The following is a 12,514-nucleotide window of genomic DNA, read 5'->3' as shown; positions in this document are numbered from 1 at the left end:
ATTTACTTTATCAATTGATCCATCAGTGGGCACTCAGATTGCTTCCCAGTTTTTGATAATTTGAATAATTCTGCTATTAACACGTGTGTACAGTGATCTCTTCAAGACTTGGCTTTCAGTTCTCTTGGATATATACCCAGAAGTAGAATTGCTGGATCTTACAGTGATTCTATTTTTAATTTTATGAAAAACTGCCAAACTCTTTTCTACAGTGTCTATATCATTTTACATTCCCACCAGTGATACACAAAAGTTCCAATTTTTCCACGTCCTCACCAATACTTGTTGTTTTCTGTACATTTCCCTAATCACTTGAGATGTTGAGCATCTTTTCTTTTGCTTATCAGCCATCTGTATATCTTCTTTAGAGAAATGTTTATTCAAGTCCTTTGTTTCTTCGTAAGGTGTTTTTTTGTTTGTTGTTGAGTTTCATAAGTTCTGTATATTAAGGATAATAATTCCTTATCAGATATGTAATTTGCAAATATTTTCTTTCATTCTGTGGGCTGCCTTCTTTTTTACTTTGGGGATAGCGTCTTTTTTGTTTTTTAGATCGGTGAGGGAGATATTTTGGGGGCAACAAAATATGGTTCATAGATTCTGCTCTGTCCAACTGTGGTGGTCATTGGGTGAACTATAATTAAAATTTTTTATATGGCCTCTTCCCAGGGTCACTCTGAACTAAATATTGATGATACATGTAAGATTCTGCTCCTGGGAGTGGAACAGCTGGGTCTGTGGTGACTCTGTACTTAGCTTTATGGGGAACTGCCAAATTGGTTTTCCAGTGTGGCATCACCATTCTACATTTCCACCAGCAATATACAGTGATTCCAATATCCATATCCTTGTCAACACTTGTTAGTGTCTGTCTTTTTGATCATAGACATCTTAGTGAGTATGAAATGATGTCTCATTGTGTTTTTGTTACACTTTCTTTTTAAAGTTGAAATAGATTCATTGGTATTAGATTTCAAATTACATTTAGGCAGTATAAAAATATATCACACAGTTTCAAGCACAATTACAGATTTTAATTAATCTAGGGTGGAAGAAAACCTTCCATTCACTCTGGCTGTTCTGTATCTAGCCACCTCTCTAACCATCTCTTTTCAAATTGGTCCTAGAAAGGAAAATGAATGAGTACCTAGAGGAATATTCTTTATAATATTTTTGTTTAAAGAGGGAAGAGAGGACAGAGAAAAACAAATATATGATATCACTTATGAATGTGCTGTGAACATGTGAAGAAGTTTCTTAGCCGTGTCTGACACTTTGCAACCCCATGGACTGTAGCCCACCAGGCTCATCTGTCCATGGGATCCAGCAAGAATACCAGAGTGGGTTGCCATTTCCTTCTTCAGGGGATCTTCCCAACTCAGGGATCGAACCCACATCTCTTAGGTCTCCTGCATTTCAGGCCAGTTCTTTACTAGTAGTGCCACCATGTGGAATCTAAAAAAACAAAAAAAATGATACAAATGAACTTATCTTCAAAATAGAAATAGACCCACAGACACAGAGCTTCCCAGGTGACGCTAGTGGTAAAGCACCCACCTGCTATTGCAGGAAATGCTGGATTGGGAAGACCCCCTGGAGTAGGGCATGGCAACCCACTCCAGTATTCTTGCCTAGAGAATCCCATGGACAGAGGAGCCTGGCAGGCTACAGTCCATAAGGTCACAAAGGGTCGGACATGACTAAAGCAACTTAGCAAACACAGACATAGAAAACAAAGTAGCAGATGCTGGGAGTGAACCACACTGATCTCTGTGTTCCATAGTCCAGAGCCTGTCCATCAGTCTCCATCTCCCAGGCTACTGCCTGGTCCTTGTCCCCACACGCTTATATTCTAGAGGCAGCTGTCAGCGCTCTGAAGAAGATAAAATGGAGTGACGAAAGACTCTGACACAAGGGTAGGTACTTGGTGGCAGGGAGTCTTTTCTAGATCGAGTGGTCAGGAAAGGCGTCTCTTGAGGTGACATTAAAACTGAGACCTTCCAGTCTCAGGTACCTTCCAGTTATGTTCACCTTTGTTTTCCCAAGATTCTTTCTGCCACAGTGGATAGAACGAATGTGGGTGATAGAGCAGGTGATCAGGAAATATTTGTTGGATGAGTAAGCGAATCGCCCACAAGAGACTAGGTTGTTCCCACAGTATCCTACACAGGTGTCCTGTATCCTACACATTTATCTGGTTGCTTTCACATTGCGAGGTTTGTATACGTAATATATCTCCCTCTGCCAAGGGCTCCTTGAGACCAGGCACCATGCATAAATTATCTTTCTTTTCCTGTTATTGACACAATGTCTAATCTCATTGTAAGCCCTCTAGTAAATGCAGAGCTAAACACTCAGACTAAACCTTAAAATGCATTTTGTGAAAATACCCATAAGTATCTTTTTAATGGCTTTTTCTGTCAGAATGTACAGGAATCTAAAACTCCTAGGAAGAAATTCTTGGGGAAAATCAGTGTTTTTAGAGAAAAAAAGTGGTACTCGCCTGGCAGTTCAGTGGCTAAGACTCTGTGCTCCCAGTGCGGGGAGTCCAGCTTTGATCCCTGGTCAGAAACTGGATACCACATGCTGCAGCCAAGAGTTTGCCTGCTGCAACTAAAAATCCCTCGTGCCACAGTGAAGACTGAAGATCCCACGTGCTGTAACTACGACCTGGTGCAGCCCAATAAATAAATACATACATTTAAAATGTTTGTTATTGCCTTTTATGGCTTGAGCTCTTATATTGTCAACTTGTGTTTTATACTTGTATAGGTTGAGTTATAATCAGAACAATAAATTTTGGTAACGACAACCCTGTATGCGAGACAGCAAAGGAGACACAGATGTATGGAACAGTCTTTTGGACTCTGTGGGAGAGGGAGGGGGGTGATGATTTGGGAGAATGGCATTAAAACATGTATAATATCATATAAGAAAAAAAAAAGAACAATAATTTTATCATAAGAAGGTTGCTTATCTGGAGACTTAACTTTCTGCTTGCTTCTAAAACCAAATTATATCCCTTAGAAATTCTCTTAAGTGGAAATTAGGCATCTAATAATAATTTTTCCCTTTTTAGAAAAATTATCCAAGATGTAAAATTTTACAAGTTGAAAAAACTAACTACCACAATAACAAATTCAAAGGTAGGATGAGGTTCCACCTCCTAGAAGTGATTGTTAACATTTAAACACAGATATCCTTTGAGACATAACATAAGGCCCCAAAATTACACTAGGGTTACATCTCTAAAAATATGCTTTATATTTAAGCAGTGTGTCCATTGGAATTACATGTATTCCATCGGAATTACATGTGTTCTAGCACAGTTAGGCCTGTGAAATATATATCTTGTCTACAACAGATACCATTATTATTTTATCTATTAATAATACCAAAACCAATCATTGTAAATTAAATAATACTGTTTACTTAATTAGCTATTTGCTAGTGTTAAAAAGAGGGATGGCAGTTATTACTCTGTCCCATTTGTTAATGGAGGAAGACAATAATTTCAGAAAGCATTTGACCATCTATGCCAGCAGACTTACATAAATGTTGTTTTTTATAAAATAAAAAGAAATAAGTGCTCATTAATGAATTAAGACTTAGAGTAAAACAAAGTGGCTGTTGTGTGTTTCTCCATTCATTCACCATAATAACATGGAAGAGAGTTCTGTGTTAGGGTTTACCAACATTCCTTATAAATTTTAGTGAGGTGCCTGTGTGTATGTGTATGAATTTATAGAATTCAGGTGCTCCATTAGCTATAAACAAAAATGGAATCATTTTTGTTACACAGTCCAAGGTTCAAATCCTGTCACACTAGCTAGGTTACCTTAGGTGTGAATCTAGATTTACTTTCCTTGAGATGAGGCTAGTAATTCCTGCCTCATCTCATAATTCATGGTCATTATGCCCGTGTAATGAAATAACACAGCATTTCCCATGTACATAGGAACATAGAAAGGAACATAGTCCAGAATTTGATGGCATGCTTTTTTCTCTGTCACAAGTGTTTTCCATATGGATCTGTAGCCACATTATTATTTTGGCTACCTAATGCTCATTTCTAGCTCGTCTTTATATAATTCACTCTTGAGCAGCCTCTGGCAGAGTTGTTCCCTAGCTTAGGCATTTCTGTGGTTGTATGTGGCTTCTGTTGGCTGGGCTCCTCACTACCCTGGTGCCTTCAATCCTACAGGTGTGAACGGTTTGCGGATGCTGGGGATTCTCCATGACGCTGTTGTATTCCTGATTGAGCAACTGTCTGGTGCCAAGCACTGTAGGAATTACAAATTCCGTTTCCACAAACCAGAGGAGGCCAATGAGCCCCCACTGAACCCTCACGGCTCAGCCAGGGCTGAAGTCCACCTGAGGCAAGTTCTGTTCTTGTCCTTAAGCAATTTGGGGTCCTGATTTTATTGTCTACTGGTGTATTTTCCCACTTAACCTCTGAGACTTCCTGTTAACACTGTCCTTCGCTGGCTCTACTAAACTGTCTCTCTAAACATATCTTAATCTTTTGGCTCCAGGAAGTCAGCCTTTGACATGTTTAACTTCCTGGCTTCTAAACACCGGCAGCCTCCTGAGTACAACCCCAATGACGAGGAAGAGGAGGAGGTGCAGCTGAAGTCAGCTCGGTAAGTCTGGAGTGGAGTGGGGTCACCAGAAATACTCTTTGCGAGTGAAACGATACCATTTGCAGCAATGTGGATGGACCTAGAGATTATAGTCAGTGAAGCGAGAAAGAGGCAGATACCGTACGATAGCATTTATATTACGTGGGGTCTAAAAGACAATACAAATGAACTTATTTTACTAAACAGAAACAGACTTACGGACATGGAAAACAAACTTACAGTTACCAAAAGGGAAAGGCAGCCGCTGCTGCTGCTGTCGCTTCAGTCGTGTCCAACTCTGTGCCACCCCATAGACGGCCTCCCACCAGGCTCCCCTGTCCGTGGGATTCTCCAGGCAAGAACGCTGGAGTCGGTTGCCATTTCCTGCTCCAGTGCATGAAAGTGAAAAGTGAAAGTGAAGTCACTCAGTCTTATCTGACTCTTAGCGACCCCATGGACTGCAGCCTACCAGGCTCCTCTGTCTATGGGATTTTCCAAAGAGGGTAGGGATAAATTAGGAGTCTGGGATTAGCAGATCCAAACTACTACTACTATATATCTATATATAAATAGGTAAACAGTAAGGTCCTACCATATAGCACAGGGAACCATATTCAATCCTGTAATAAACCATAAAGGAAAAGAATATGTAAAAGAATATAAAGTAAAATCACTTTGCTATACACCAGAAATTAATACAGCATTGTAAATCAACTATATTAAAAAATAAAAAAGAAATACTCTTTGCTTCCCTCTTTCCAGTTTTGCTTGGATCAGAATATCCCAAATAATATTTAAGAAGAGGAATATAGTTTGTGTTGAAGTAGCAGTAACTGGCTAGCAAAGAGAGAGGAATATGTTAACAGAGGAGAAACTCAAATAACTAAAAGATGTATATTTTATTCAACTGTGGTATACTCTGTCAGCTTTGGGCGTACCACCGTAGACTTCATATATAACATAGTATAGGCATAATTTTATATGGTGGGCTTCCCTCATGGCTCAGTAGTAAAGAATCCATCTGCCAATCCAGGAGCCTCGGGTTTGATCCCTGGGTCAGAAGGATCCCCTGGAATAGGAAAATGGCACCCCACTCCAGTATTCTTGCCTGGGAAATCCCATGGACAGAGGAGCCTGGCGGGCTACAGTCCATGAGATCACAAAAGAGTGGGACATGACTTAGCAACTAAGCAATGATACATTTTTATAAGGCAGTTGTTATACTTAGCATTGAACACACAGTGTAGTCATATGGTCTAGGACTGTTCTATCCAAGACTCAAAACTGATGATTTCCTAAAGAGAATTTATTAATAACGAGCCTTCTTTCTTTAGGAGGGCAACTAGTATGGATCTACCAATGCCCATGCGTTTCCGGCACTTAAAAAAGACTTCTAAGGAGGCAGTTGGTGTCTACAGGTATGGCGAAAATTATAGAAAGAATTCTAGAAAACTAATGAAGTTTTCCAAAATCAAAGTGGACCAAATGCTGAAGTCACCTCCTTCATTCAGCAAGTGAGGTTTCTGTCAGTATTGCTAATTGAACCTGATGTCCTGGGATCCTGGAGCTCCTTATGTTGAACAAGGAATTTAACACAGTGAGCATTAATGTACTGCTACTTCTAGTGGGTTACGGAATGGAGAAATCTTTAATCCTTGGCCATTTGTTAGAATGATTAGTATATTCATTCAGATCAGGTGGGTCCAGTTTTTCTTTCCTAAGTATCTGTCTCTCCTGGAGAAATGGAGGCCGATAGATTCTATTAAATAGAACCAATAGAAATAGAGACCAATAAATCTCTTCATAGACCTGAAGATTTTATTCATGTATTCACACATTTAACCTTATTTGCAGAATCGGCAGCTGATGTCTTTTCCATCTTTATGTCCTAGGTCTCCCATCCACGGCCGGGGTCTTTTTTGTAAGAGAAACATTGATGCAGGTGAGATGGTGATTGAGTATGCTGGCAACGTCATCCGTTCCATCCAGACTGACAAGCGAGAGAAGTACTATGACAGCAAGGTGAGTCCCACACTTGTACTCTCCAGTTCTTTCGTTATAGAAGGGGCCATCACCTACAAAGATGGTCCCTAGATCCCAGAGAAATTAGTATATTTTATTAATTAGACACTGGTTTTTATTACATTTTAACATCTCTGAATTTGTGGTGGGCCCAGTCCACTGTAGGGATTAGCACACAAAGATACTCTTTGAAGATTTGTCTGAATGGATCCCAGGATCGAAAGCACATTGTGACACAAGCTGTAGGTTTCTCCTGCCATAGGTTTCTCTTGTGGAGACGTTAATAAACCTGTGGTCCAGTGCCTATAATCTAGGAATTTCTCATGGAAGCATCCTGAAAGATGCAAGAAATCCAGAAATTTTACCAGAAGGAACTTTGTTCATCAGTGGCTAAGATCACATCAGAAAACGGTTCTGTGTTGTCCAGCCTGAGCCAGGCTCTTCTCTGTCCTCCTTCCTGCAGGGCATCGGCTGCTACATGTTCCGGATCGATGACTCTGAGGTGGTGGACGCCACCATGCACGGGAACGCCGCCCGCTTCATCAACCACTCATGTGAGCCCAACTGCTACTCTCGGGTCATCAACATCGACGGGCAGAAGCACATTGTCATCTTCGCCATGCGCAAGATCTACCGAGGGGAGGAACTCACTTACGACTATAAATTCCCCATTGAGGACGCCAGCAACAAGCTCCCCTGCAACTGTGGTGCCAAGAAATGCCGGAAGTTCCTAAACTAAAGCTGCTCTTCTCCCCAGTGTCGGAGTACTAGGACCCAGGGCCTCCACAGTGATGCCGAAGGCCTTTGCCAGCAGCCAGGTATTCCAGGATTGAGCGGGCACAGTTGAGGGGCCTCTGTGACGGCTGGGCTCCCTTGGGTCCCATATTCACATTCTACATGTGATCATAGTCCTGGAGAGAGATGAGGTCTAGAAGAAAAGATCCGCGATCGGCTTTCTACTGGGGCCCCTCTGATTGTGTGCCGTTAAAAAGTGGGGAAGGGGTCCCTAGCAGACTTGCCTGGAAGGAGCCTGTAGAGAGTTAGTTGTGTAGGGAGATTGGCCTGAGCACCTCCTCAAAAGTTGCCATCCTCGTCTTGGCGTTTCCCAAGCACTGTAAGCGAGGGGTCAGGCACAGCCCTGGTGCGGGGTTGGTTGGAGACCTGACAGTTTGCCAGCCCGGCCCAGCCTGTAGCCATGTGTTAAACAAAGAGAGACGGTCTGGTGGTTTTCCCTACTATCCTCCCAGTTGAGAGTTCCCTTCTGGTTGGGAGACAGGATTCTTAGCACCTTTGGTGTCAAAAGCTGTCTTGGGGTTGTGCCAATTCATTACCAAACATTGAGCCTGTGGGCTTTAAGTGGGAGTGTTACCCCCATGAGCCTTATCTCAGTCAGTCACCTTCCTAGACAATAGGAGCGGCTTCCCTCTCATTCCTTCTCTTCACTCCACTTTCTCGTTTCCCCATTCTGCATCCCACCGCTTTCCCGTTCTCTCTGGGTGGTAGGGGAGAGTGACTCCCTGTGTAAGAACACTCCCTGTTGGGCATAGGATGTGCCTACAAGACGTTCCCTGAGCCTGTAAGCACTCCCAGTGGGAAAGTGGACAGGAGCCATTGGCCGTAACCAGACAGAATTTGGAGATGTTTTCATAAAGCTCCACTGAGAGTTTTAAAGAAATATATGTAGAAGAAGAAGATTATTTAAATAGGATTTGAATCATGCAACAGTCAGAGTTTCACAACCAGGATGACCCCTGGGTCCCATTCCTAGGACATGGTAACTTTATTTTCCCCTTGTTAAGACATAGGAAGACTTAATTTTTAAATGGTCAGTGTCCAGTTGAAGGCAGAACACTAATCAGATTTCAAGGCCCAAAACTTGGGGACTAGACCACCTTGTATCGAGGGACCTCTGCCACCTGTGCAAAATCTGTGGCTAAAGCAAATGAAATGAAATGACACTACTGCCCTGATTACTCCTTAGGATGTGGTCAAAACAGCATCAAATGTTTCTTCTCTTCTCTTCCCCAAGACGGTTCCTGAACCTGTTAAATTAAGTCATTGGATTTTACTCGGTTCTGTTTACAGTTTACTATTTAAGGTTTTATAAATGTAAATATATTTTGTATATTTTTCTATGAGAAGCACTTCATAGGGAGAAGCACTTATGACAAGGCTATTTTTTAAACCGCGGTATTATCCTAATTTAAAAGAAGATCGGTTTTTAATAATTTTTTATTTTCATAGGATGAAGTTAGAGAAAATATTCAGCTGTACACACAAAGTCTGGTTTTTCCTGCCCAACTTCCCCCTGGAAGGTGTCCTTTTCGTTGTTTAATGTGTAGCTTGTTTGTGCCCTGTTGACATAAACGTTTCCTGGGTTTGCTCTTTGACAATAAGTGGAAAAGGAAGGTGCCCCCAGCTCCATCGGGCCACTCCCCTCCTTCTCCAGTCAAAGCTCCTGAATGGCTGCGGTAGGATCTCGACACAGCAGTTCCTTCTCCTCTTGCCTGCCTCTCTCCCTCCTTCCTGGCACAGCCCAGTGCTGAGAGGTGAGCGCCAGCACTTCCTGTCTTTCTTCCTTCAGAGTTAGCAACCAAGCTGAATGGCAACCTGATGTTTTCCATCACCATCTGCCTCGTAGGTCACCTCGTCCCCCTCTCTCTGCCCACCAAGTCCTCACGCCTGCAAAGACCCCCTGGGTCCCCCCCATGCCCTCTTTTGGGGCAGCTCGTTGAAACTGAAGCACAGTCTGACCACTCACGATAATGCAGATGCTCCTCGGCCTCTGTCAGCCACGAGGTTTCAGAGCAGCGTAGTCCAGTGGAGGGCAGGGCACCTCTTCTCACCACAAGAAGCCCATTCCTCCAGAAGGAAGTCTAGCAAAGCAATACGACTCAGCCCAGCGCTCTCTGCCCCGGGACTCACGGCTCTGCTGTGCCTTCCACCCTGGGCTCCCTGTTCTTCCGTGACCTTAATTAAGAACTTTGGTGGCTCTGCTGGAACACTGTCACTGTTTTCTCTGTTGTGCAGGGAACCCAGCACTGTGGCCAGGATGGCAGAGTCTCCCTGTCATCTCAGAGAAGTGCCAGCAGGGGCCTGGGGCAAAGCAGTCTGCCCAGACCTCACCTCCCTTCCTCCTTTTGCCCGTGAACAAGATACAGTGGCCCAAGGGGTTCCACTGGTGTCTGGTTTCCTTTATTATTGCACTGTGTGAGGTTTTTTTGTATATCCTTTTATTCCTTTTTCTTTTTCTTTTTTTTTTAAAGAAAAAAAAAAAAACCTTAAGCTGCATTTGTTACTGAAATGATTAATGCACTGACGGGTCATGAATTCACCTTGAGGAAGACCCAAAGGCCAGTCGGGAGTGGGGGAAACTCAGCTCAGTAGACCTAGTGACTGCCCTGCTAGGCCGTGCTGTACTGTGAGCCCCCTCCTCATCTCTTTCTACCAACCCCAAACCCTGAGGCCAGGGGAGGAACCCCCCGCTTCCTTCTCCTGCCAGCTGCAGATGGTTTGCCTTGCCTTTCCACTCCCTAACTGTCAACCACAGAAATGAGGAGTTCCTCCTAGATCTCAGCCTTGAGTCCATTGCCAAAATTCAGCGTACCTGCCAGCAACTTGGGGATTAAGCTAAGGTTTTCCCTGCAAGAGGGAAAGAAGGCGGGAAAAAACAAAACAAAACCGGCATAGCTATCTCCAAGACACCTCTGAGTCTGTTGTGAAAGTGACCAAGGGAATCTCCGCACAAAAGTGCAGACTGAGGAACTGTGGTGGGTTGTTCCCAAGAATCCCCCAAGGGGCACCCCAAATCCCTAAGGAGTCACAGCTGCAAACCTGGTCAGTTCTCAGTGAGAGAGCCAGCTCACTTACAGCTTTGCTGCTAGAACCTGTTGTGGCTGCATTTCCTGGTGGCCAGTGACAACTGTGTAACCAGAGGAGCTGCATGGCGCTGACCTTTTGGCCGGAACTTGGTCCCTTTGGCTCCCCGTTACCGTCCGCCACCTCCAGCCCAGCCCCTCCTGTTTTTAGACCAATAACCAGAATCAAGGGGGAAGCCCTGGCAGCTATATATATATATATATATATAAAAGTTTTCAACCAGACTCCTTTGCCGGGATCCACTCTGCCACCCCGCTTGCCTCTGTCAAACCCCTGGGCCAATGCTGTGAGCACCATGCAGCTCCCTTGATTTAAAAAAAAAAAATACAACAACAACAAAAAAACAACAAAAAAAAACCTTCTAATGAATGTATCTTTCTAAAGGACTGACATTCAATCAAATATCTGAAAATACTAAAGGTCAAAACCTTGTCAGATGTTAAGTTTGATTTGGGATTTTTTTTTTTTAATAGAAATCAAGTTACGGTTTTTTGGTGTTTGTTTTTTTTTTTTTTTTTAAAGGAAAAGCGGGTCATTGCAAAGGGCTGGGTGTAATTTTATGTTTCGTTTCCTTCATTTTAAAGCAATACAAGGTTATTGAGCAGATGGTTTTGTGCCGAATCATGAATACCAGTCAAGTCTCACACTCTGAAACCTTGCAACTTTTTTGTTTTGGTTTTCAAATAAATATAAATATGATATATATAGGAACTAATATAGTAATGCACCATGTAACAAAGCCTAGTTCAGTCCATGGCTTTTAATTCTCTTAACACTATAGATAAGGATTGTGTTACAGTTGCTAGTAGTGGCAGGAAATTGTCAGTCTGGCGCTCCTCTGATCCCCCACATGGGAGGAGACTCCAACTCTAAGGGGATGGCAAAACAGTCCATCCCCGGGATCAGAGAGAAATGCAGAAATGGTGTCACCTGGGTTTTTTCTGCCTGTGAATGTTGCCAGTCAGTACCTGTACTCCTTGTTTCTCTATTTTTGGTTATGAATGTTGGGGTTACCACCTGCATTTAGGGGAAAATTGTGTTCTGTGCTTTCCTGGTATCTTGTTCCGAGGTACTCTAGTTCTGTCTTTCAACCAAGAAAATAGACTTGTGGTGTTTCTTTTATTGAACTTTTAACAGTCTCTTTAGTAAATACAGGTAGTTGAATAATTGTTTCAAAAGCTCAACAGATGACAAGCTTCTTTTCTAGGAATAAGACATTTCTTGACAACTTTATCATGTATAACAGATCTTTCGGTTTGTTTTTTTTTTTCCCTTGTGTTCTTCCAAGCTTCTGGTTAGAGAAAAAGAAAAAAAAAAAAAAAAAAAAGGAAAAAAATGTGTCTAAAGTCCATCAGTGTTAACTCCCTGTGACAGGGATGAAGGAAAATACTTTAATAGTTCAAAAAATAATAATGCTGAAAGCTGTCTACGAAAGACTGAATGTAAAAGTAAAAAGTGTACATAGTTGTAAAAAAAAAAAGGAGTTTTTAAACATGTTTATTTTCTATGCACTTTTTTTTATTTAAGTGATAGTTTAATTAATAAACATGTCAAGTTTATTGCTGCACATGGTTGAACTTTCTTTTGGCTTTGGCTGAGGTGGGAGGGCCATGGGCCATGACCTGATTACAAAATCCCTTCCACAATCCTTTCTTTTAAGGTGGAATCTTGAAATCATTCCCTTCTGTCAGGCCTCACTCTATACTGCTTCTCTTAATCATATTTTCTTCTCTTATTTATCAGTGATGTATATTTGGGACCTAATTAACTCTGGATGTGAGGAAGGGGTCAAGAGAACAAAAGAATAGTTCCTTTTACTTCCTACAAATACTCCATCTTCATCCACAGGCAGTCAGGCATTGGCTTCTAACAATTTCTTCCTAAATCTGTGAGTATAAAGAAAGTATTTCAGGGAGATGGACAGTACCCTTTCTCTTGGCTCCACTCCACCTTAAAGCTGAAATGGGATTTACTTTTTTTGTTTCTCCCTC

At 42.3% G+C, this 12,514-nt stretch overlaps 1 protein-coding gene across 6 annotated transcripts in view; it reads left to right on the top strand.

Moving 5' to 3' along the window:
• The window catches only part of KMT2A (lysine methyltransferase 2A), a 77,955-nt gene extending 65,865 nt beyond the window's left edge, over positions 1-12,090 (top strand). For all 6 annotated transcript variants that reach the window (XM_027563585.1, XM_027563586.1, XM_027563589.1 and 3 more), the window contains 5 exons: positions 4,205-4,379; positions 4,536-4,643; positions 5,957-6,040; positions 6,515-6,644; positions 7,108-12,090. In XM_027563585.1, the coding sequence (XP_027419386.1) occupies positions 4,205-4,379; positions 4,536-4,643; positions 5,957-6,040; positions 6,515-6,644; positions 7,108-7,383 (773 nt within the window). In that variant the 3' untranslated portion in view covers positions 7,384-12,090. The remainder of the gene's footprint in view (positions 1-4,204; positions 4,380-4,535; positions 4,644-5,956; positions 6,041-6,514; positions 6,645-7,107) is intronic.
• Positions 12,091-12,514: the final 424 nt, after the last annotated feature.

Source organism: Bos indicus x Bos taurus, chromosome 15 (genome assembly GCF_003369695.1).
Source record: "Bos indicus x Bos taurus breed Angus x Brahman F1 hybrid chromosome 15, Bos_hybrid_MaternalHap_v2.0, whole genome shotgun sequence".
In the NCBI taxonomy this organism is placed as follows: domain Eukaryota; kingdom Metazoa; phylum Chordata; class Mammalia; order Artiodactyla; family Bovidae; genus Bos; species Bos indicus x Bos taurus.
This window is presented reverse-complemented; position numbering and strand designations above follow the sequence as displayed.